We start from the raw sequence: 26,260 nt of genomic DNA, 5'->3' as shown, positions 1-26,260 counted from the left end.
ATCACCACTCAACACATATTTATTAACCTGGTGCAAATTATTCCCGTGACTCGGTTCAGTTTCTGAGTTCCACATACCAGCTGTGAGAGCCAGGAGATATTAACTCTCTTACAGGACTTTGGTGAGGGCTGGGGTCATGTACATAAAGCTCCTAACAACTCCAGCAGCACTGAGTGCTCAGGAAATGGTAACTCCAAGGGTGATGTGCCACAGGCGATGGGCTAGAGGTGTACAGTAGACGCATCCCAGGCTGTCTGCTCCCTTAGACTGTGTACCAAGAGGGGAGGGAGGGCTTGTCTTCAGACTCTGAATTTCTGGTGCCACACACAGTCCTTGTTTGTTAAATGAGTTGACATGGATGAATGAAAGCACAGATGAGTGAATGAATGAGTGGCCCTGGTCCCATGAGATTGTCCTTCACTTTGCATAAATCAAATGTTTTCCCATCTCCTCTCTCTCACCTATGTATCCCAATCCATCCCTTCCTCTGAGTCCTCTTAACTCATCTTAATATATACCCTTCTCTGTGTTTTCCTCTTATTATTTAATGAAAAAAAACATTGGGATTAGGGGATTGCATGTGGGTTTTACATTTATAAGATGGTGGCCTGGGACTACATTTTTTTTCTGAACCTCTCCCACCTCTTCATTCACTGGTTCTGTCTGTCTTTCCCCTTTGTGTGGCAATTTCTGCCTCTTGTTTACACCAGCTCCCTCTTCTTTCTCTTCTCCTTAAAATGGCCATAAGTAGAACTGGAATACATATTACTTGTTATGTCATTTGGCTAGAACTCGATGTTTCCTCTTCTCAACTTTCAAAGATGATGAGTACCATACATATTCCCTCTTTCTCTCTTATTCCATGAATATTTATTAAGTACTGACTTTGTAACATGCTGAGAACAAATCACTGAATAAGGCAGACTAGATCCCTCCCCTTCTGGATCTTTCAGTCTATTGGGACAATTTTTTGTTAACAACGACTTTGGGAACCCAGCAGTTGGAACTTGTGTACCTAGAATAGCTTCGTAATTGCCTGTGTTCTCCCCATCGATGTGTGTAGATAAAAACTCAACAGATTCATTTTTTTGTTTAATATAAAATCAAGTAATCATTTTGAGCCTTCCCTCCCCACACTGCACCAAATTATTGTTTGATTAAATTGACTTGTTACTTTGTGTTTGTTTGGGTCATGGTCAGTCTTAGCACATGAATAAGAGGACTTTTGTCTTTTAAGTTGTCTCATCAGGAACCTGTAATATTTTTAGGAAGGTGACGTGATATACACAGATTGGAAAATGGAAAGAGACCCTGAAACTGGCCGATTTATGAGTAAGTTTTGATGATTGCTCTGTTATTAATAATTTATTTCTTTTTTACGAAGTACGAGTAACCCTGTCCTTGCTAATGCGAGAGAGGGCACCTGAGGTTCTGACTCTACACTTGTTACTCAAAGTGAGGGCTTTGGACAAGCAGCACAGTTGTCACCTGGGAGCTTGTTAGAAAAACAAAATCTTGGATCCTACCCCAGGCCTGCTGAATCTGAATACAGATTTTAATAAAATTCTCCAGGAGATTTGTTTTCACACTGAAATTTGAGGAGCACTGATGTATTGATACTTAAATTACGGAGACCCTTGGACAATTCAGTTTTAAAATAACCATGCTGTTTCAATAATTCAACAGCCCAGTAGCTCAGCTATGTGGAAATTCTGAGTCAGCATGAAATTATAAGCTAAATTTACCATGATCTTGCAGACCTCAGCCCTGTATGGGAGAAATTAGCTCTAGGGCCCTCCTTTGGGGCTGGGACTGGTCGTGCCCACGTGTTCCCCTGCTCCTGGGGCCCAGACTCTGGGAAGATGAACAGAGGTGTGAGGGACACGCCCAGGTGGGTGGTTTGCAAGTTTCCAGCTGGAGAAAGGCATTCCAGGTAGAAAGACGAACAAGTGCAAAAACATGGAAGCTCAGAAGAGCAGTGCACAATTAGTAAACAGGGAGATCTTCTGGCCAAAGCATGGTAACAGAGAGGGCAACAGCAGCAGGAGAGGTGCCAGGAAGGACATTTGAGTCCAGATGGCAAAGAGCCTTGAGTGCTTTACTAACCTGTGGACCTTATCCTAGTACCACCAGTATAATCAGAAAATCACTCTGTCAGGAGAGCAGGGGTTAATTAATTGGTGGGAAGTAGGATGGCCAGTTGCAATAGCCTAGATGAGAGATGGAGAGGACTGATGTATAGGCAGGGTGACAAGGATGTCCAGCGGAGGAAATACAAGAGGGAGAGAGAGACATACGAGTCATCACGCCAGGACTTTGTGACCAGTGGGATGTGAGTGGGAAAGAAAAAGAGAAGTTGCTGTTAATTTCTTGACATGTAATTCATTCCAAAAAACCGAGAAATAGCTCTAACCACCTACCTAAAGGCTATTTTTAAGTCATCTTAATACTTTAAAATTACCAGTCAAGTATTTTGTAACATGGAAAGCCAAATGACACTGTTACTTCCATTGGATAATGGTTGAAGTTCAGGGAAAGTCAATGTGTAGACATGCTGAACTGTAAATTGCATGCCCTACTTAACATTCTGTGAACTGGCAGTGTTTTCCTTGGAAGCTACCAGCCTGATGTCTTTCATAAACACCACGGATGTTTCCTGGGTAAAGATGAGGCAAATACTGGGGGCCATTTTCTCTTGATCTGCTGGGAGCCCCATGTTCTTATCTCAAATATACAACAAGGCAGAAAGGAGAATTTCCTTTTCTAAGAAGAAACTTCTGAAAGACAGATTACCCTGACTGAGCTGTGTGTGATGAAGAAGTCCACATCAAACAGATGATCTACGTGACAAGCCAAGAAATACAGGCTGATGTATTTGATGATGATGACGGTTAACATAATCATCTCATGTACTCAACTCACAAATTGGCACACGTCATGTGTTAGGCACTCAATACTCTCCATGGGTTAATCCTCACAGCAACACTGGATTTGAACCCAGACGGTCTGTGCTCTTAACCATATCAGTATACTAAATCCTTCATTAGATAATGACTCTGGTAAACTACTGTTTTGTTTATTGTAAGTTTCTTATAATAACCTGGCTGGGGGCTCTGGAATTTCATTTAATAACTTAAGGACAGCTCCATTTACTGCTGAATGGCTCTAAGGACTTCCAAAGGACAAAAGGAAGAAAAAGTTATATGGGCTGAGAACCTCTAACATGTTAAAAGTACAAATCTTGATGGCTATCTATATTCCGATCACTGGTGGTCATTACATTTTGCAGAGGGCTTCTAGACTCCTGGATAGCCCTGCTCGCCAGAGTGAGGTGGTGTAGGAAAGCCCGGCTCACCAAGCACAAAACCAGGATCTGAGGGACACAACCAACAGCAAGAAGAAAGCTGCTAGCTTCCAGGGGTCTCCTGCCTTCCCAGAAATCCTCCAGATCACTTCAAGGGGCCCTTAGAAATAAGGCTTCTGTGCTGTCTTCAAGATGGAGCTCTGGTTAGAAGAAAATTGGTCTTTTTTAACCTAGAAGAGCTATGTTTAAACTTATTTATTTTTACTGTATTCACTTTTTTCAAATAGTTTTCACATTGATATAAAGATATACATAAACAAGAAATTTAACATCTTAACCATTTTTAAGTACAGTTCAGGGGAGTTAAGTACATTCACATTGTTGTGCAACCAATCTCCAGAACTCTGAGACTCTGTACCTGTTAAACACTAGTTCCCCACTCCTCTTTCCCCTCAGCTCCTGGCCACCACCAGTCTACTTTCTATCTCTATGAATGTACCTGTTGTAAGTACCTCATGTAAGTGGAGTCATACAGTATTTGCCTTTTTTCTTAAGTTTTTGGCCACACCACACGGCATGTGGGATCTTAGTTCCCCAACCAGGGATCAAACCCGTGCCTCCTGCATTGGCAGGTAGAGTCTTAACCACTGGACTGCCGGGGAAGTCCCAGTATTTGCCTTTTTGTAAGTGGCTTATTTCCCTTAAAATGATATACTCAATTTTCATTCCTGTTGTAGCGTATGTCAGAATTCCCTTCCTTTTGAAGGATGGATAAGATTCCATTGTATGGATATACCACATTTTGTTTATCCATTCATCCATTGATGGACACTTGGGTTGCTTCTGTCTTTTCGGTATTGCAAATAACGCTGCTATGAATATGGGTGGACAAGTATCTCTTTGACACTGTATCAGCTTTTTACAAGATTATGGTAGCTTTTTTTCTGCTTAATGTTACATTGTTGTTCTGAGAAAAAAAGTTCCAACCTTCACATAGCTGTTAATATGATAAGTTTCAGAGTAAATTCGTGGTTTTAGTATAAAATAGCCACACATTGTGGTTTGGCCTGGACAGGCACATATTTTTATGGCCATCCCTGGGGCTTGTGGGTATGGGCAGCAAGGAATAAGGAGCAGCCAGCTCCAAAGCCAGGACGGGGGAGAGGAAACCCAAGCCATGGCTGAGTAGGCAGACCAGGGGAGCAGAAGGACCCTGGTGCCTGGGGCAGAGACAGCGGGGAAGCCTTCATCTTAATATCCAAATCTGCTTGTCCTCTAATCTTCCCAGTTGCAATAAATGGAAAGTACAGAGAGCCTGTTGCTCTTACCAGAAACCTGGCTGCCATTCTCAGCACTCATCTCTCACCCCTCCTGTCAACTCTAGCTTGCAAATGTTTCTTGATTATCCACTCCTTCATTGCACCTTCATCCAAGTCACCATCCTCTCTCACTAGAACTACAGCAACAACCTCCCATGGTGTCCCCTCTTTGCTTTTACCTGCCTCTGATCCATTCTCGCCACAGCAACCAGAGAATCCTTTCATATGTCAATCAGATAGTCTTCTAGGCCTAAAGGGCTCATTAAAAAACATTACACTTAGAATGTAATCTAAATGTTTTTCCTAGCGAAGATTTGCAAGGTCTGGACTCTCCTGGTCCCCATTTGTTTCCTATGTCTCACCCTGGGATTATCAGACTCCAGTCCTATTGCCTTCCTCAAAATAATAAATGCACTAAACACTTCTCAGGACTTTGGTGTGTATTTTTCCTTCTGTCTGGAATGCTACTTCACACCAAAATCTTCCTGTGACGAACTCAAGCCTAAATGACTCATCTTCAGAGAAGCCTGTTCTGACCATTCAGCCTAAATTACGAATGTCCCTTGTTATTCTTTCTTGTGATATTTTTTACTTCATAATACTTTTCACATTTTTTTTTTTATTATATACCTTGGGATTTGTTTGTTGAGTATCTGTCTTTCCACTGGACTGTAAGGTCCAAGAGGACAGATCATGTTTGTTTATTAACCATTGTTTACCCATCCATCTACAGTACCTGGTACATACAAACAATCCACAATTATTTATTGACTAACAATATATACTATTGACTAACTGATAGACTAATAAATGAGTGAATGAATAAGAACAGGAAGTGTTCCTTTGAGCCTGAAAAGTAGCCTTGATGGGAATTTCCCTGGACTTTCCTTAAAAAAGAGGAGGAGCTGTCCTTGACAGTTCCATTCACCACAACTGACCTCTGGTTCTCCACTCTTGGACCTCATTAATCGGGACCTATCTGTCCATCGGAAGTCTGCCCGTTCTTCATTGCAGGAATGTAAACAGTGTTATAAAAGGTGAAATGGCCTTTTCTACTCCAACAGCAAAGAAGCCCTTGAGCCTCTACACAGTCCATGATGGAGGTGTCCACACCGTTCAGAGATCACCTTTTTACAAGGACATTATCCTCACTGTTGGGGGTTGGAACGTGGCCATCTGGAAAGAAGGTATTATGGTAAGTTGCCTGCAAAATGGAGGAGTGGGTGTGTGGTCCTTTGTTATTGAGAAAAACAATAGGAAAAACAGACTGTTCTGACATAGCAATGCCTTTGGGACATTTTTTAGAGAAATTGGAACAGATGGCCTGGGCCCCAGCCTGTCAGCAGAACCACTGCAAGCCTTTGGAAAACAGGACCATTTGCTTTTCTTTCCTGAGGGAAGGAAACATTTACAAGTCTTTTGTTCTCTGAAACCAAACAGTCTTTTCTTCAAAATACTGTGTATATCATGGGCAGTTCCCTTGATTTATGTTTTTCCCTCTGCTTAAAATACAAGATGGAATGCTGATTATGGCACAAAGTTGAAGGAGAAGCAATGGGTCTGTCACTGCTCTTGCACTGGGCTCAGAAAGTGGGACTAGGAAAGCTAAGGGATCCGTCACCAGGCAGGCAGAGACGTGCATGGGTCAAGGTGAGGCAATGCCAAGAATCCAGTGGTCCTGGTTAGGACACGGCCTGGGTCCAGGCAGACAGAAGCTAAACTGCCAAAAGCTAGAAAGACTGGTAAAATCTAGTGAAGCAAGGGCATGGGAAAATCAGTAGGATATGTCCCTCTCATGAGCTACTTAAGAAAATTATCAAAATCTGTAAAAAAGTATGTATATATGTGTGTGTGTGTGTGTGTGTGTGTATGTATTTCAGAGCTGTAATATATGTATTCTTTGACCTAACATTTTTTTTCCTTTTATTTCTGGGACTCTAACTTACAGGAATACTCAAAAAAGTAATGTGTGTGAATATATGTACAAGTTTGTCATTGAAAAAAGTTGAAAACTCCTTAAGTGTCCATCCGCAAAAGGACTTCTACTTTATAACAATGTACTTTTGTATGCTCTTTTTTTTTTTTTTTTTTTTTAACAACAAGCAAACATTAGTTTTGCAGTTAAAGAGAAAGACAAAAGAAATGTAGGCAAGATTGTCCAAAGACCACGCAGGGGTCAGGAACCTGGTTATCCACCAAAACTGAAGGAGCCGAGCAAGAACAGGTTTGGCCTGTTGCCTCTAAGGAGTCCGTGAATTGGTGACCTTCTTTGTTCCCTGTAGGAAGGTTTTATTTACATGTATGGGAAGGTGGAAAGCAGCTCCATGACTTAGTTTAGTCCCGCAGATGTAAGTAGGTGAATGAGCCCAGGCGGAGCATGACGGTAGGAAGAGAGCACATTCTGATCTTCAGTCTCTATGAAAACCTCCCAAAGAAGGCAAATTACCCCAAAATAGAGAAAAGATAAGATGATCTTATGTTGCTTTGGTGGTCCAGAATCTCTCCCAAATAATATTAATAAGCCATTGGATGCAGCTCACAGATAGAATTGACTTTTCATTCCCTTTTCCTGCCCACCAGAGCTATTTCCATGGTGAGCAGGCACCTGACAGGAAAATAAAGATATAGGCAGAATTTGCTTATAATCTTTACTTATCCAGTGTCCATCAATCTCCATAGAAAGAGCAATGGGATTTAGCAGCAGTTGGATTATTAGAACCATAAACAGCTCGATTGGAAGGTTTGATCTTTTATATAATCATAGCCATCTGAGTTTTACTTTTAAAAAATCATTGTGAATACCTCTCAGATAACAACAAAAGCTTTTAATTTGTTGTTTTTTTTAAATTTATTTTTAGACTGGACCCCTCCTTCAGTCATCCTGTGCACCAAAAAGGTACACCTCAGGGCACTGGTCCCTGACAAGGCCTGGAGTCTTTTACATTGGCCGAGAAGATGGATACATCGATATCTGGGACCTTCTGGAGAAAACCCACGAACCAGCCCAGTCACAAAACATCTGTGTAACTATGATCACATACATCAAACCCTGGACCTTTTCTGGTATGTTAGTTCTGATTGAATGAGCTAAGTCATTTTGCCTTTTGGGGCTAGCTTAGGAACATTTTGACATTCAACTGGAAAGCCTCTGATGTTTCTTCTCAAGATTTTTCTTCCCATTCCATCTCTTCCCTTCCTTTCTCTTTCCTTCCCATCATTCCCCTTCCTTTCCCTTTTCAAATTCTGGATACAACCTGAGTTTCTCTCACTATTTTCTTCATCAACAGTTATTTCTGAGACACATTTTAGTATGTCAAGCAGAGGGTGATTTTAAACCACACAATAAAAAGCATCCTTCTTGGGCTTCCCTGGTGGCACAGTGGTTGAGAGTCCGCCTGCTGATGCAGGGGACACGGGTTCATGCCCCGGTCTGGGAAGATCCCACATGTCGCGGAGCGGCTGGGCCCATGAGCCATGGCCGTTGAGCCTGCGCGTCCGGGGCCTGTGCCCCACAACGGGAGAGGCCACAACAATGAGAGGCCCGTGTACCGCAAAAAAAAGCATCCTTCTCACCCTCTCCGGGTCCCTAAATCACAGGGTGAACCCTAAATCTTTGCTACTTTTTGCTGCTTCTTTTCCAAATAGAATAAGTTCTGTACCTTTAATTTTTCATTATGTCACAAATTTTCAATATTTTGTCACTTTATGGCCCTCCACTGGACAATATCAAGCAGTTTCCTTCTTGAGATCAAATGACTCTGCGGGGTCATATATCTCTTTAAACTACAACTTTTAAACTCATTAAGAGGAAAAAAATAATGTATAACAGAGCAAGCAGAAATTTAAGAATGTGTCGATGGAAAAGTAATTTATATCCTTTGTCCCAATTTCTCTGTCTCACCCAAGTAATACTTTCTACCCAAATTCAGTGTATATTTGCTCCATTTCAAAGAACTTTCCCTTTGTTTCCAAAGATGTGCAGGCATAAAATTGTCTTTCTATTCATTTCTTTCTCAGAAGAAACATTACATTTAGAAACACAGTCTTCAGAATCTCTAAGAGTGTCAGAGTCTGACTAATACTACTCGGCCGTATGTGTCACCAAAGTGTGTTTTCCCATCTTTGCTACAAAACATTGCTTTTGTATACCTCCAGGGATTACAAGTCTAGGATTTAGCAATTTGAACCAGACCTGCTGAAAATGAGAAGAAAAAAGTTGATGAGAGAGAAAATTAAAATTTTCAAACACATTCGTGTTTTATATCCATTTTAAATGATCAAAGGAAGCAATTTGTTTTTATAATAAGAAAACTGGTTCTGGCTGTGTCTTTGAAATTCATCTGGATAACGGCATCCTTTAGCCCTTACTATGTCTTTGGTGAAAATTGGCATGATGATTTTTATTTTGAAAATCTTCCATGTATTGTCCCTGCTTTCTTTTCAAATCTGCCCAGTGGATCCAGTCAGAGAGGGTCAATCTCAGCTAGGAGCCACACTCCTTATATAGAGGCTGAGAAAACAGGATTGGGGGTGAGCAGCGTGGCTGACAAAGACTCAGGGTCTCAGCCAAGATCATTGTAACCACAACAGGTCCTTTGGGAAATCACAAAACAAAAACACAGCACATGTTTAACCTCTAAAGTGGCTTTCTGATTGCAGAGTTGTTTTTCTCCCACATTTTTTTAATCTTTCAGCTAAGCAGCAATTTATAGCCATAGCTGATTATTATGGAACATTGCATATATTGGAAATTCCTTGGACACTAAGTCGCCCTTCCACCAATGAGGTTAGTAACTTTTGGCTTTGAGGATTTATGTGATCAGATACTGCTGAGGCATGTTTTAGAAGTACGTTCAGAAATGACAGCATTTTTACTCTTTAAGAGAACAAAAGAATCATACAGTCAAAAATAAGGGGATGTTAACCTAAATGGGGAAATAATTTGAAAAAAAATAGATACAAGTATATGTATAACTGAATCACTTTGCTGTACCCCTGAAACTAACACAACATTGTTAATCAACTATGCTCCAATATAAAATAAAAATTTTTAAAAAGGGGATGTATTTCTGTTTTATGAGATAAATGGTTTAAAGCTAGGGGAAAAAAAAAAACAAGCATGCAGCAAAAGAAAGGCCAAGTAAATGAAGCCCAGATTCAGAGAGGAATTGATTTGGGGATTCATAATCATAAGATGTTATTTTCACGTTGTAACCTAAGCGTGGGACCCTTATTTCAGTGATATCCTTCCCAGAGGGCCCAGCTGACATTTTTATGCATCTCTCCATTGCCAGCCTCCACCCATCCTTCCCCAACTTGGTGTGCTGCAGGCAGCAGGTCTGAAGTGGCAATATTCTGCCACTCCATGCACCCCACCCAAGGGTTTCAAGCAGTGTTAATAATTAGGTTATAAAAAGAAGATCAATATGTAGAAATACATAAATATGTATACAACCAACATTAAACATATAGATTGCAATCTGTTGCAAGTCCCAACAACATCACCCTAGTTAGTGGTAGGCAAAAAACTTTCCTTCCCTTGGTGGCCTTGCCCAAGGTCTCTGCTGACTTCCCTGCTTCATTTCTTAACGTCCGCACGCTAAACTCTCCAGGGGACCAGGAACTCAGCTGTGCTTCCAGTCCCTTTACGGTTTCCATTGACATCCTCATCTGGGTTTTCCAAGTTTGTTTGATGATGTGAAACTTTCCTTCGTCTTAAAAGTGAGAAGGAAAGAAGAGGGGTGGGAGCAATCCCTGAATATTTCTCCTACAAAATTGCAATTTTTTTGCAGCTCTCTCCTTCCAGTCCCACTCCTTTCCTGCCATCCCTCAATTTGCAGGCCCCTAAACCTTAGCCCAGTAGCCCCCAAATTAGCTAGTTCCTCTGATAGTGGGCCTGTGGGCATTATCTCAAAGCAGGTAATCTAGCTAATAACTTACAAGCAGCAGGTAATCTAGCTAATAACTTACAAGCAGCAGAAATTCTTCAGAGCCTCATGAAGAACATGGGGGCTTCCATGTGGGTCCCCCTCTCATGGGCCTGTGTTTCTAACAGGTATCGAGTATAAGCCACTACTTTGAAAGAGAAGTCAAGCATCTGGAATATGTAGAAGAGCGCAAAAAAATTCGGGAAGAAGAAAAGAAAGAAAAGGAGCTGGAAATGGCGAAGAAAAAAGTTGTAAGTTAAATTTCAGAAACAAAAATTGCTTTCCTCTAATGTCATTGAGAATATATTTCTTTGGCTATTCCACAATTTTAATAGAAAAATTATGCCTTTTTACATTCTTCTCTTGTTCTGATGGGAGTCCAGGGGGCATTTCTCTGATTTCCTAGCTTACTACGAGTCAGAACAACCAGTTGGACACACCTAGTGAGATTCTACCCAATTTAAGTTTCTGAAATTTTCTATATTTCAAAGGCCTTTAGATACAGTGGTATCTAAATACCAATTATAGATACAAAGATTCAAATTCGAATGCTTTCATTTCATAGAATTTTAACATCTAGTGAATAATGCATTAAAACAGTGCAGGGCTTCCCTGGTGGCGCAGTGGTTGAGAGTCCGCCTGCTGATGCAGGGGACTCGGGTTCGTGCCCCGGTCCGGGAAGATCCCACGTGCCGCAGAGCGGCTGGGCCCGTGAGCCATGGCCGCTGAGCCTGCGCGTTCGGGGCCTGTGCTCCGCAACGGGAGAGGCCACAACAGTGAGAGGCCCGCACACCGCAAAAAAAAAAAAAAATTTACCAAAAAGGAACCTAAGTCTCTGAAGCCCCCATCCTCTTCCTCAGCCTCTCTGTTTGACGTGAATTCCATCACTCTGTTGGTCTTCCCTTGACCCCTGGAATTTGGGGCCTTGAAATATTCTGTGAATTCAGCTCTTCTGTCTTTCTCACTTGAGGTCATCTCAGTCCATATTTCTGCTTATCTCTTGCTCATTCCCTTCCTTGCCCTTTTGTCACCAACAATTTCATCACCGCCTGTCGTTTCCTTATAGCCAAATATATAGCCTCCTCCAGTGTAATTACTCATGTAAGACCCTAGGTCTCAATTAAAAGCACAAGCATGTGGAAATATTTTAATGTACTGCATTAGCAAATAGATTAACGTTATCCCATTGATATATATGAATTAGTGGAACAAAAACAGAGGGAGCATCATTTAAAAACATTGTTTAGTGGTGACAAGGTATAAAAGAACACCAATTAATTAACTTTTCTTTGTTTTCTTTTGCTACAAAAAAAAAAAATTGGTCTTGGTCTGTTCTTTTGCACAACCACAAACACTGGGTGAAATTCTGCCGTGGGAGATAATATGCCACCCTTTCCTACACCAGCAATCATCGATTACTACGAGTGTTTCAATAACATAGTGACAGCTAATTATCCACATAGAATTGTGGATAATCCAAAAATAATTTACAATGTGAAGTACTTTTAAAAATCTTGAATATTATAATAATCATATCTTGGAATTGTATGATGCTTTTGAGTTTCCAAAACTTTTCCACTTTCTTGTAACTTCATTTCCATTTGACATAGTACCCTCCTTAAAGTAGAGCTACCACTTGTCAAGTTTTCTCTGGAACTAGACTGTGGATAAGTGAATACATTTAAAAGGGCTCCTCTGCTACATTTAGAAAATGAAAAGGGTCACCAAGGAAAAATAACTAATGTTAAGTCAGAAGTATCTCCTTACAAGCAACTGCTGATAATAGGGGAAATGGGAACAAACTAACAACTTCAGAGGATTGCAGTGGGGATTAAATGAGTTGAAATATTTACAGCACTTAGCCAGTAACCGGCAGATAGGAAGTGTCCACTATTAATATCATTACCGAGGGCAGGGGACGATCACACATCCGTCCAGCAAGGCTGGTTTTCATGAACGCCCCCCGACTGGCAGGGATTAGGCTGTGCACTTCAACCCACACATGTGAGGGAAATCATATACCCGTCTCTTTGCAAACATTGAATCTGGATACCACTCACTTATTGAAAAATAATAGTAATTATAGCTCTAACAGCACACAAAATGGGAATTTTCCTAACTGGCTGGAGACCCGAAACTGAGAAAAGTAGCAGTTTCCATATGATTCATTATGTCATCTCTATGGGACAGAGAAGACGGAAGAATTCAAAAGAATTCTGCAACCCCTAGTCAATGACCCACACTCCAGGCTACACAAGGGAGGCAAGAATTATGGGGAAGAAGGTTGGAAAAGGGGATTTTTTTTTGGAGAGAGGTGTTTTAGCACTGTGTATTCCCCATTCCCACTTCTGCAACACCACCCAGACTCTGGGAGGAGACCTTCAAGAGAAGCACTGCTAGAGATAGGTTGCTGGCCAGGATGGACCATTGGCCTAGTACACCTGGCAGGAGGCTTCCTGAGCCACAGAAATCCAAGAGCTAGGAGTTACCAAGGGACCAGAGCAGAATGTCCAGGGAGAATTTAGGAAACTCAGGGACAGGGACCTGACTCCTATGGTTGGAAAGTCTGCAGGCAAAAGATTGGATTAAACTGCTCTGACAGATGGGTGGAGAGAGGACCAGGGGCAATGAACTTGTACTGATGGCAGAGTGAGGGTGGTAAGTTTTCCTGGGGCCAGGTGGAAACTTGAAAGTAGCTAGGCTCAAATCAGGTGTCCCAAAGGACTTTCTAAGTGAGGTGAGGCAATCTACAGAGAGAGCCTGGAGGTGCACAGGGGGGGCATTGCAGTGGGGGCCACAAGGGGCAGCCTTCACTTGGATATTGGACTGGCCTGAGTCTTCAAATACCTGAAAACGACACTATTTCTAATACCTAAAAATGATAGGAAGTGCTATGGAATCTGTCACATATGTTGTAAAGGACAAAGGTTAGAAGAATAACACTTTTCTACTCTCACCTTATCAAGTCGTGCTCTTTTTGTGAATTGGTTATTGTAGCTAACAAGTGCTTACTGGGTGCATGTACCATTCTGAGGACCTGCCATATTTAATAATTCATTTAATCCTCACCGTGCTATGAAGGAGTTATAATGATTAGACATGAGGAATCTGAGAAAGCAGAGATATTAAGAGAGGGGGAAAAAGCAAACATATGGAAAGAATATGGCAGAGGAAGGGGAAGAGAACATCAGTCATTGTAAATATTCAAAAGAGGAAAATACCTCTTGCAAATTATTCTCTAAAGAAACTAGAATAACATATAGTTCCGGTCCCTTTGATGGAATCCACAAAGACAGGGCTTTGTGACAAGGCATCAGAAGGCACAGGAAGACATTAGGATTGGGACAGGACAAGAGGAGAGAAAACAAAAGCAACACAGGATGATACACCAAGATGAAGTGACCCTAAAGTTCCTCTGAAAGAAGACACAGATGAGAAAAAACAAAATCTTAAAAATCGTAATGACTGCCCCAGCATATACTACAATAAATTAAAATGTCCCAATTGTTAAACCAGAGCAGTACTCAGGTGAACACTGACAGATCAAAGAACAAAACAGATGACTCAGATTATTCAGCAAGTGGTGTTGGGTAAATTAGCTGAATAAATGCCCTTCATTGTTATTCTCTCCCCTCTCAATGTGCTCCTCCCTGCATCAGTGGCAGGAGCTCGTAGGCCAGCCTGGATTGCCCCTGCCCCCGAGAGCCCACATCCAGTCCATCAGCAGACTGGGTCAGCCCCACCACCAGGAGGCGCCTGGAGTCCGCACACACCTCTCCGCTCATCTCTGCCCCTCCCCTTCAGAGCCAGCAGCCTCTCTCCCTGACTGTGCAAGAGATGCCCCCCTGCCCTCTGCCCCTCACAGCCCTTCCAGAGAACAGCAGCCAGGCCAGACTTTCAAAAATAGCCCCTTCCCAGCCTTTGGTATCTCTAGCTGCCAGAGTTTTATACGAATGACTTGCTTTTTCCCCCCCTAGGAAACGTATCAGAAGTCAAAAGAACAATTGGAAGCCAAATTGAAAATGGACTACGAGAGTTATTTGGAACTGGAAAAGAACATCCTCATCAATCTTGGTCTGATCAAAGTGGAAGAGACAATGTCAAACATGGAAATGATATAGAAAAGCTTTCTGTAGGGGTGTTTTGAGGGCTTTGTGGGGCTTTTCTTTACTCATCATTTTTTATGTAAGGTGAACTAGCAAAACTAAATGTGAAAAAGGTTTACTTACGCATATCAAGCTTTTATTTCACTGCTATTAAAACTTTTGAATTAAACAGTAAGATCTGTTTCCGTTTTTGGACTGAATATGTACTAAACTTTGTACTGAATATAAAAGCTATTGATAATGAAATTTTCACTTTCCTGTAATAATACAGAGCTTCAGACATCCACCCTCAGTCCTCACCTGACATCCATTCAGAGCCCCTAATCCCAGATAGGAGTGGAGCTCAAACTTTGCTCCTAATTATCAGGTTGCTTTTGGTCACCTCACCAGAAAGTGCTCCCACTGGGCCCCTGCACAGATCGTCAGGCCATGTGCTCAACAAAATACTAGCTGATGGAATCCAGAAATATACGCATAGAAATGGATAACACATAGAAAATAAATCGATGTTTGATTAAAGGAGGGAATTTATGATACCAAAAAAATGCAGAAAAACATTCCTTAAAAGTCAACATCCACTCATGCTAATAAATTCTTTGCAATTACAAAAAGAAGGAAACTTCCTTAATCGGATGCAGGGTAGCTAAAACAATCCTACAACAAACGTTATACTTAATGGTGAAAAGCTGGAAGTTTTCCTCAGAAGTGTGGAACGAGATGGTGCCCACTGTCGTGTCTTCTAGTCAATATTGTACTGAAGGTTTAACCAGTGTGGACACAAAAAGGAAAGAGCGTATGAAACTGAGTTGTGAAGGAGCCTGATGTACCTCAGTAACAGATTCAACGTCACAGGAAAGTGACTAGCGTGAGAGGTGGGTGGTGGGGAGAGTGGCAGGAGATGAGACTGGAGAAGCAGCTTGGAGCCAGATGGTAAGGCTCCCGGAAACCAAACTAAAGAAGCTGGATTAGAGCTTGCAGATACTGGGGAATTAATGAAAGGGCTAAGCAGGAAGGTGACACGATCAGCTTTTTTTTTTTTTTTTTTTTTTTTTTTTTGCGGTACGCGGGCCTCTCGCCGCTGTGGCCCCTCCCGCTGCGGAGCACAGGCTCCGGACGCGCAGGCTCAGCGGCCACGGCTCACGGGCCCAGCCGCTCCGCAGCATGTGGGATCCTCCCAGACCAGGGAACGAACCCGTGTCCCCTGCATCGGCAGGCGGACTCTCAACCACTGCGCCACCAGGGAAGCCCCACGATCAGCTTTATACTCAGGAAGATAAGGAACGGATTAGAGTGGGAGAGTCTCAAGGCAGGAAATCCTATTAGGAGACAGTTGTAATAGTTCAAGGTAAAAGATTAGGGCACCCTGTCCTGAAGCTTAATGTGCAAATAAAAAATGAAAGGCTGATTGGGTGGGGAAGGGAAGACAAAGGATGATGCCAAGGTTTATACGTTGCTAGAGGAGGTAAAATGTGTTCCAGTGGCTAAGACTCCACGCTCCCAGTGCAGGGGACCCGGGTTCGATCCCTGGTCAGGGAACTAGAGCCCACATGCCGCAGCTAAGACTTCACATGCCGTAACTGAAGATCCTGCATGCAGCAAAGAAGATCCCGCGTGCCACAACTAAGACCCAGCGCAGCCAAATAAGTAAAAATTAAAAAAAAAAAAAAAAAGGCTATGTACACAGAAGTCAGGTAGGTAGTAGCTCTTAACCATCTGTGTGCCTTTGGACAGATGACACATAGCTGTAAAACATTCCCTGTCTATGGAGTCAGGTTGAGAGTGTTTACCTTGTAACATTTTATAAGGGCAAATGAGCACCTGCATGTAAGGTGGTGGTGCCCCGCACATGTCACTGTCATTACTGGAATGTCCCATGGCTCATCCTTGTATTTGAACTTTTTTTTTCTTTCCTTATTTTTTTTTTAAATCCACACCCATGGCTTAGGTGAATCCATCCAGTCTCATAGCTTTATATACTACCTCTATCCCTGGCCTGGGCTTTTCCCGTAAAATCAAGCACTGTATATTCATATGAGTACTTAATGTCTCTCCTTGGGTGTATAATATGCATCTCATATTTAAACACGTCCAAAATTGAGTGCCTGAATTTCCCTCCAAAACCCATGCTTCCTGCAATCCTCCCAATCACCTTGCTTCTAGTTGCTTGGGCAAAAACCTTGTTGTCATCCTTCATTTCTCTCTTTCTCTCACAATCCACGCCCAATCTGTGAGCAAATTCTGTTGACTACATCTTCAAAATACACCCAGAACCTGAGCATGTCTCTCCTTCCTTACTGTTACCACCGTGGTCCAAGCCACCACCATCGACAGCTCGGATTTTCACAGTGGCCTGACGGTTCTTCCTTCAGTCTCTCTCAACAGCAGCCAGGTGGTGGTTTTAAATGGAAGCCAGAGGCTGTCATTCTGCTCAGAGCTCCTCCTGGGCTTCTCAGCTCACTTGGAGTAAGAGTAGAAGCCAAAAGCTTTCCTGGGCCTGCAAGCCCTCATGTGGTCAGCCTCCCCGCTGTCATCCTGGTTTCATCTCCCCTTCTCCTCCTCTCATCGCACCACCCATCATGCCAGACTCCTACGTACCCAACATGCCAGGCATGTTTCTGTCCCAGGGCATTTGTGCTTGCTGGTCTGTGCTTTCTCCAGCAATTTTCCCTGTTTTATTTTCACGTGTTCCCTCAAAGGTAAAGAGAAAAAATGTTTTGAGTACCTGCTATGTACCAGGCTCTATAATTTTTTTTTTTTTTTTTTTGCGGTACACGAGTCTCTCACTGCTGTGGCCTCTCCCGTTGCGGAGCACAGGCTCCAGACGCGCAGGCCCAGCGGCCATGGCTCACGGGCCCAGCCACTCCGCGGCATGTGGGATCTTCCCGGACCGGGGCACGAACCCGTGTCACCTGCATCAGCAGGCGGACTCCCAACCACTGCGCCACCAGGGAAGCCCTATTATTATTATTTTTTTAATTGAAGTATATAGTTGAACAGAGTGTTCAGGGCAGGTCATACTGGGAAGGTGACATTGGAGCAAAGACCTGAAGAAGGTAAGGAGTTTTGCCCTGTCATCTTCTAGGAGAAGCATGTTTCCTAACCCAGCCCCCCACCTCCCAACCCCAGCAGACTTCTGCTTCGGTCTCCTGGACAGAGATGTGGCCACCTCTTAGTGCAAAAGAAGGTGGGACTACAGAGAACAGGAGTTACCTGGGGCTGGTGCATTGTTGTCTCAAACAAAATCAAGGTTTTCTTAGCATAGAAGATATTGAATAAGCATCTCCCTTAGGGTTATCAAGTAAAGAACTTAGCATGGTCTGGCATATAGCAAGCAGTAAATATGTTTTGCTACTATTTTATCTAATTTATAAACACAATATTATTATAATATTCTTGCCATAGAAACTAAACGTAGGGTTCATCTTGCCTATGATAGCAGTTATTATCAGTTCAGTGTGATATTTTTATTGTGTGTTTATAACCTCAGTTTTTCCAGGTCTCGTCATCTCACCAGCCTATGGCACCCAATGGAGTCACATAGCCATAGCCCATGTTTCATGGAATCTTGCCCCCCCTGCTTAACAGGTATCTCATCCTTCTGCAAAGCCCCTCCAGGTATGTCCTGTAGTCCCAGGAATGAAAGTACAGTCATATGTTTAAAAACAAGCCCACAACCACCAGGCACTCAAGACTCCCTTTTCCCAATGTGCTAGAGATGCTAATGGCCTGTGACATGGAGGAAGGTTCTGGGTCAGTGCCTCTGTGTTAGTTAAGTTCCAGCAAGAAGCGAACACCAAGGCAGGACTAGATGTGCAAGAGATTTACTGGGAGACTGAGCAGGAGATGCCAGGGAGAGCCTTCAGACCTCAATGCAGGTCTGTTACCCATGGAAGGAGAGAGGGGAGGAAAGAGAACTGGGTAGGGTGAGTCTCAGACCACCCAGCATGCTCACTGAGGCTTTGGAATTTGGGCACACTCACTGTGCTGCCTCCTCCTTCCCTGGGATGAGTTTCTCCAAGGCTCTTCAGCTCCTCCAAAAATGCCTTTTTCTCTGGCTTGGATCCTCCATTTGGCAGACAAGGTCAGACCTGCTGAACCTAGCAGAGAACACAGTTGAGACTCAAGCTGGGAAGCTCTGGCTGAAAGTGTAGGAATATTGGGTGTGAATGAAAACAGAGTTGTGTCTCCTTTCAATTCCCACAGCTCTAGCCGTTTTCCCTACTGCATTGTGGGTCAACCCAGTCTTCTTTGTCTGCGCTTAAGTCTTTTGGTCTGGTGTACAGTATAGTGAAAAGAAAGGGGTCTTGAGATCCTAGCAGAACTGAGTGCTAATCCCAGCTTCTTCACCCTAAGCGAACTGTTCTGTCCCCCAAGTCTTGTTTACATTATCTGTAAAATGGGGATAATAATCATACCTACTTCCTACAACAAAAATGTATATAAAACATCTGGCATATAGTTGGTACTCAATAAATGGTGCCTCTTTTTCTTGCTTGGTGTCAGGTGTACACACTCACACACCAGAGAAACCATAGTGTTTCCTCTTTGTCCTATGTAATAATCTCTCATTTTCACATTTTTGTTATTATTATTTTACTTTTTGGCCGCACAGCGCAGCATGTGGGATCTTAGTTCCCCTACCAGGGATTGATCCCTTGCCCCCTGCAGTGGAAGTGCAGAGTCTTAACCACTGGACCACAGGGAAGTCCCCATTTTTGTTATTATTAACCATAATGAGAATGTCTCTCACTCCCAAATATGACCTAAGCGGGGGCTCTGCACACCTCGTTTAATATTAGCCTATGATCATTTTAGCACGAGACATGTTAGACATAGTATTTAAAATCTGAATGGTAGCTTTCTTTTTTGTAGAACTAAAATGCTTATGACTATTCTGAAAATTAATCATTCTAATAAGACTTGATTTATTTAGCCTAAATTTAATTCATTCAGCTGTACAAACTGCTTTTTACCCACCAAGAAATGTTGCATAATTAAACCAGTGTATTTTCAGGCCCTCAGATAAACACATTGTGTGTGTGCGCTTTGGAGGAAAAGGCCATTGACTCTAGCACACATTGGCCCCGCCACACTTCCACAGCCTCACTAATCCACCACTGTAAGTAATTAACATCTCCCTGTGCCCTGCACCCCAGAGCCTGCTTGGGGTAGCTTCTCTGCACCCAGTTGCTAGGCTGCCATTGCCAGGTCAGATACTATGTAACTGAGCACGGCCCCCCGCGACAGAAATTAAATATCTCAGTGAAGGGCAAATTAAACCCTGTGTGATAAATTCACTCCTTCCATGGCTGGTGAACTGTTTGAGGGTCACAGGCTCATGTAAAACAACTTTGCACCATCAGAGTAGAATCCCAAACATCAAAGAAACCAGCCATGGAAATCTACCGGACAATTGATGGTTTAAAAAAATTGTGTAATTGCTTCCAAATGCTTTCTTTTTCACAAATATGACACTAAAAATATATGCAGCGAGTATGGTAAATAATATAGGTTGTGTTTCTCTGCAATAATGCCAACATTCTAAACTTGACAGAAAATAAGGTTTCTCTAAGTCACCTGTACATGTGATATTCTAGACTGTTTTTATACTTTTATTAAAGAGGAGAAGGAAAGAAGATATGAAATAGATTTCATATTCTTCCCTGTCAACTAAAGATACATCTTCCAGTCCTTTTTAGAAGCCATATTTTTAAGAAGAATAGTTCTCTTTTTAAAAAAACACTCTAAAAAAAGAAAACAACTCTAAATTGAATCTAATATATGGCAGGTATCTGCTTTATTTCAGCCTGAATAAACAAGCTAAATTAACCACTGAAACTGATAATAATTTTTCACTATTTTTTTTTTTTTTCGGTACGTGGGACTCGCCGTTGTCGCCTCTCCCGCTGCAGAGCACAGGCTCCGGACGCACAGGCTCAGCGGCCATGGCTCACAGGCCCAGCCACTCCGCGGCATGTGGGATCTTCCCGGACCGGGGCACGAACCCGTGTCCCCTGCATCGGCAGGCGGACTCTTAACCACTGCGCCACCAGGGAAGCCCAATTTTTCACTTTTAATGAAGTTTCTTGATTGTATGGATCTAAATATAACAAATTAAAAAAAAAAAAAAAACAGAATACATTATCCCAATTATCCAGAAACCTAACCAGTAACTAGAACTTCAATGTGTTCTAGTTTGGCAATGAACACTTCTGACAACAAAACACACAAAAAATGTCTTATTATTAGGTATTTTTTATTAGCGACCAATTTCAGGGTCCATGCAAATATCAGTAGGATTCAGACAGTCATGTCTGCAGGACAGAACAATAATTTCTTTTTTTTTTTAATATATATTTTTAAAATTTATTCTATATTTTTGGCTTCGTCGGGTCTTAGCTGTGGCATGCGGGATCTTCCGTTTCGGCGCATGGGCTCTTTGCGTGGGCTTCTCCCTAGCTGTGGCGTGCCGGTTTTCTCTCTCTAGTTGTGACACGCAGGCTCCAGAGTGCGTGGAATCTGTAGTTTGCGGCACGCGGGCTCTCTAGCTGAGGTGCGTGAGAGAGATCAGTTGTCGTGGCGTGTGGGCTTAGCTGCCCGCCCCTCCACCCCCATGTGGGAACCTAGTTTCCCGACCAGGGATTAAACCCGCATCCCCTGCATTGGAAGGCGGATTCTTTACCAATGGACCACCAGCGAAGTCCCCTGAACAATCATTTCTTTTTTTTTTTTTTTTTTTTGCCCCCCCAACAAATTTTTTTTTTTTTTTTTTTTTTCATTTTTTTTTTTTTTTTTTTTTTTTTTTGGCAGTACGCTGGCCTCTCACTGTTGTGGCCTCTCCTGTTGCAGAGCACAGGCTCTGGACGCGCAGGCTCAGCGGCCATGGCTCACGGGCCCAGCCGCTCCGTGGCATGTGGGATCTTCCCGGACCGGGGCACGAACCCCCGTCCCCTGCATCAGCAGGCGGACTCTCAACCACTGCGCCACCAGGGAAGCCCGAACAATCATTTCTGATGGTCATTAGTATAGAGACAGCCAAGTAGAGTTTAAGCTCAGCCGCTCTCAACCTTTGTAATGTTGGGCAAATAATCTTTCTGATCCTCCATTTCTTCATCTAGTAAATAAGGATAATAATTCCCACTGCACAGAATTATCATGAAGATTATAGTTAGATAAAACATATGAAAGTTCCTTGTAAAATCTAATTGCTTTAAACGTAAATATGTACAATAATAATAATAGATAGTGAACTATTTCAGAATTGTAAGGTGATTTTGTGACTCATCAAACAAGTTTACTTATGTTTACTGTAGTATATTTTTATTACATTATAATTCCTGATAGTGTTTAATTAATATTTAGCTAACCAAGATGTTCCATTCTCTTACCCCACCAAATATAATCAATTTATCTGTATTAGTAGCCAGTTGATTTGGCTTAAAAATTAAATGGGTCTTAAAGTCTGAAACTTAGGGGGAAATTAGACATCATCTTAGGAAAGAGAGCTACCTGTTTAAGAGGTCAGAAGACATTTTGTATGTGCCTCTCAACCCCATCCACGTCAACCAGAGAACCATGTCGCCAATCACTCAGTTGCATGGGTTTTATTTTTTGAGACTATCAGAATTTTCTTTGTCTGCCCTTCTCCAGCCTCAAGAGTGAGCAAACCCCAGAAAAACACCCGGGCTCTAACTAGGGAGCCCTGGTGGTGCGGCTGTGCATCCAGAGGGGTCTAGTCCCCAGAAATGACACACTGTAGACAGAGTTTGAAACAAATAGATTCTGCACCAGTTCATTATGAGAATCTTAATTTTAATTGATTCATAGTCATCTGGGCGGGAAACGGGTGACAGACACCACCAGTGCTTGTCAAACATCCACATGCACCTTTATATTTTCCAGCTTCCTTTGCAGTTAGGTTGGGGCTATGACTGAATTCTGAGCAACAGGATGTGGGTAGAAATGGTAGAAGCCACTTCCAGGCTTTGCTTTAACTCATCTCATGAAATCCTCTGACTGTACCTTCCCCTGTTACGTGTATCAGACGCCATATTTATAAAATAGAGAAAAGTCTCTCAACCTGTTTCGGACTTCCCACAGGCAGGAAATAAACCTTTATTGTATCAAACCACCAAGACATCAGGGTTTATTTGTTACCCCTTCATAGCCTAGCCCATCCTGATGAAGTCAGATGAATGAGAGGACAGTCTCATTAGAACACATGTGCATAACTGTTAGTTGGAAATCAGGAACTGGGCTTAAATCTGTGCACATTTAATAAGACACTAGGAAAATTTAAAAAGCCATAACTAAAGATGTCAAAAGAAAGAAAACTGTCTTAAATTGGAAATTACCTGGGTCTGTGGGTTGAAAGAGTACACTATATTCCAAGCAAAGTCCAACTTATTCAGTAAGTGGGTGAATTGGGATTTACATATTACTCCAAATCTCCTGTTTTAAGTACTCAACACTAAAGCCAAAGTGGTCATTTAAAAATCAAATCTGAGCCCCATCACTTGCCCACTTAAGACCTTTCAATGGCTGGCCCTCATTGGCTTCGGGATAGGGTCTAAGTTCTTTGCCTGCTAATGACACAGCCTGCTTGCTTTTTCAATCTTACAGGTTTGCCTTCCCTCACTTCCCCTCCAGACATTGCAATCCATGCTGTTCTCCACAAGTGCTGTGCTCTCTCTTACCTCAGCTTCCTGGAAAATGCTATTCCCCTTCCACGGATAAAAAGCTACCAAGAATTCAAAAATGCTCTAAAATGGGGCTTCCCTGGTGGCGCAGTGGTTGAGAGTCCGCCTGCCGATGCAGGGGACACGGGTTCGTGCCCCGGTCCGGGAAGATCCCACATGCCGCGGAGCGGCTGGGCCCGTGAGCCATGGCCACTGAGCCTGCGCGGCCGTAGCCTGTGCTCCACAACGGGAGAGGCCACAGCAGTGAGAGGCCCATGTACCACAAAAAAAAAAAAAAAAAGATAGACTCTATTTCCCCTCCCCTTGAAACTGGGTGGGGCTTTGTGGTTGCCTCAAAGAATAGAATGCAGCAAAAATGATACTGCATGACTTCTGAGGCCAGGTCATACAGGGCAACACGGATATAGCTTCCATCTGGCCCACTCTCACTGGACGGACACTCACTCTCAGAACCCAGCCACCATGTTGTGAGGATGTCCAGGCTACATGGAGAAGGCACATGTAGATGTTCTAGTCAACAACCCCAGGTAAAGTTTCACCCAAAGGCCAGCGTCAACCACCATGCATGTGAATGTATGAGACTTCAGATGATCCTAGCCCTGAGCCGACGAACTACCGCAGCTGATGCTGCATAGAAGAGAGAGGAGTTATCCTTGCCGAGATCTGCCAGAGACCAGATTTTTGAGCAAAGTAAACACTGTCACTACGTTAAGCTGTTAAGTTTTGGTGTGGTTTGTTACATAGCTACAGATAACGGGAAGAACCGCCTTATATGGCTCTTGTGATGATTAAATGAGATAAAACATAAAAAATTCCTAGTACAGTGTCCAAAGCATAGTAGATCCTCAATAATGTTAGTTTCCTATAATGTGTCAGTAATTATGGAAATTATTCCAAAATAGTATATTTATTTATTTCTATCCCTACTTTGTTCAAGGAAGGGTTATAAGAAGCATAGTATATAGTGTCTCTGCTTTTAATACATATAATCTAGTAAGACTATTAACTATATACTCAAATGACTACAATAGAAAACAGAATGAAATAAGTGCTAGGTACCTTAAAATTTGATAAATGTCCTTAATAAATATCAAACTATAAGTAGTGCAAACCTCTGGTGAGTAGGATTACTTTTAAGCAAGTAAAGAGGGGAAAGAGGGCTTCCCTGGTGGCACAGTGGTTGAGAGTCTGCCTGCCGATGCTGGGGACACGGGTTCGTGCCCCGGTCTGGGAAGATCCCACATACCGCAGAGCGGCTGAGCCTGCGCGTCCGGAGCCTGTGCTCCGCAACAGTGAGAGGCCCGCATACCGCGAAAAAAAAAAAAAAAAAGAGGGGAAAGAGGTGCATACACGAATATTCTTTCAACGGCATATTCCTCTGTATTGTTGGAATTACTACAGGAAACATGCATTTCTTTACTTACTATCCTCCTTTTACTGAAGTGTTACATACAGTAGAGTGCACAAATTGTAAGCATGCAGCTGACTTTGTTTTTAGTTGTGTATACTCCCGTGTAATTATGTAACAATTACCCAAGCATGCATTAGTTCAATAAGCATCTTTTAATTTGAAAAATTATTTAAAGAAAAAAAAAAGGGCTTCCCTGGTGGCACAGTGGTTGAGAGTCCGCCTGCCGATGCAGGGGACACGGGTTCGTGCCCCGGTCCGGGAAGATCCCACATGCCGCGGAGAGGCTGTGCCTGTGAGCCACGGCCTATGAGCCTGCGTGTCCGGAGCCTGTGCTCCGCAACGGGAGAGGCCACAACAGTGAGAGGCCCGCGTACCGCAAAAAAAAAAAAAAAAAAAAAAAAAAAACAAAACAAATTATTTGCAACACAAACTAGACAGTGGATCAGTACCTCTAAAACACAAATAACTTATAAATTCATAAGAAAACAATGTCTAAGTAGAAAATTGGCAATTTATAAATGTAGAAATACAAATGGCCAAAAAACAAATAAAAGAAGTACATTTTTTTAAAATTTTGGTTTTAAATGTAAAAATTTTGTTTTTAAATGTACTTCTTTGCCTGTACATTGGTTAGGAAAGAAAGATTAATAATTCCCAGTATTGGTGAAGTTTTAGAGAAAGCAGCACAGCAGAGGAGTGGAAAGCAGTTTGACAGGATGTATTTTTAAATGATTTCCATTTACAATTGCTCTCTAATGTGGAGGTCTCTATGCTGAAAATTACAAAGTACTGATTAAATAAATCAAAGAAGACAAATAGGCTTACGTTTATAAATTGGAAGACCCTGCATAGTAAAGATGTCAGTTCTCCCCCAAATGATATACAGATTTAATGCAATTCCTATCAAAATTCCAGCTAGCTTCTTTGTAGACATAGACAAGCTTATTCTAAAGTTTATATCATAAGGGAAAGACTCTGGGATAGTGTATTAATTATACTTTTAACTTCTGTAAATTGATGCTTTGACATCTACAAAATGGCTACCAGTTGTTCCCAGGTAAACCCTGGTCCACCCCAAAATATCAGGATATTTGAGATAGCTCTGAACAATAGGCTCTAACAGTCACAGTGAACACAAATTTTGCAGGGTGCCACTTTCAAATGCACCTAGCCAGTCCTAAGCCAGCCTACCCCATCTCACCCACTCCTCCAGCAGGAATCACAATAAAGGCTCTTGCCCACGGGTCTCACAACCTACCCCAGTGCTTCCACTGAGCGGCCGTGCGTGGTAGCTGCATCCCCCAGCCTCACCCCTCACTCCCCGGAACTGTGAGCGTAACAATGGTGAAACTCTTTGTGTTTTTTCTCTCTTGATCTGTGTCTGCCCTCACCATACCTCACCCAAGCTAATATGGTTAAAACAGCTAGCCCAAACAGTTTTGTAAAAGAAGAAGACAGCAGAGGAACCACTCTTCTCAATGTTGAGATGATGTA

At 42.5% G+C, this 26,260-nt stretch overlaps 1 protein-coding gene across 1 annotated transcript in view; it reads left to right on the top strand.

Annotated features, from left to right (window-relative positions):
- The window catches only part of DNAI3 (dynein axonemal intermediate chain 3), a 95,032-nt gene extending 80,237 nt beyond the window's left edge, over positions 1–14,795 (top strand). Inside the window, exons 17-22 of the mRNA XM_024767886.1 lie at positions 1,269–1,332; positions 5,688–5,818; positions 7,482–7,686; positions 9,318–9,409; positions 10,679–10,801; positions 14,528–14,795. Of these exons, the coding sequence (XP_024623654.1) occupies positions 1,269–1,332; positions 5,688–5,818; positions 7,482–7,686; positions 9,318–9,409; positions 10,679–10,801; positions 14,528–14,671 (759 nt within the window). The 3' untranslated portion in view covers positions 14,672–14,795. The remainder of the gene's footprint in view (positions 1–1,268; positions 1,333–5,687; positions 5,819–7,481; positions 7,687–9,317; positions 9,410–10,678; positions 10,802–14,527) is intronic.
- The last annotated feature ends 11,465 nt before the right edge of the window (positions 14,796–26,260 follow it).

This window comes from Neophocaena asiaeorientalis, unplaced genomic scaffold, assembly GCF_003031525.2.
Source record: "Neophocaena asiaeorientalis asiaeorientalis breed wild unplaced genomic scaffold, Neophocaena_asiaeorientalis_V1.1 scaffold546, whole genome shotgun sequence".
NCBI classification, from domain to species: Eukaryota; Metazoa; Chordata; class Mammalia; order Artiodactyla; family Phocoenidae; genus Neophocaena; species Neophocaena asiaeorientalis.
The sequence above is the reverse complement of the archived record's forward strand: the minus strand, read 5'-3'. Positions and strand labels throughout refer to the sequence as shown.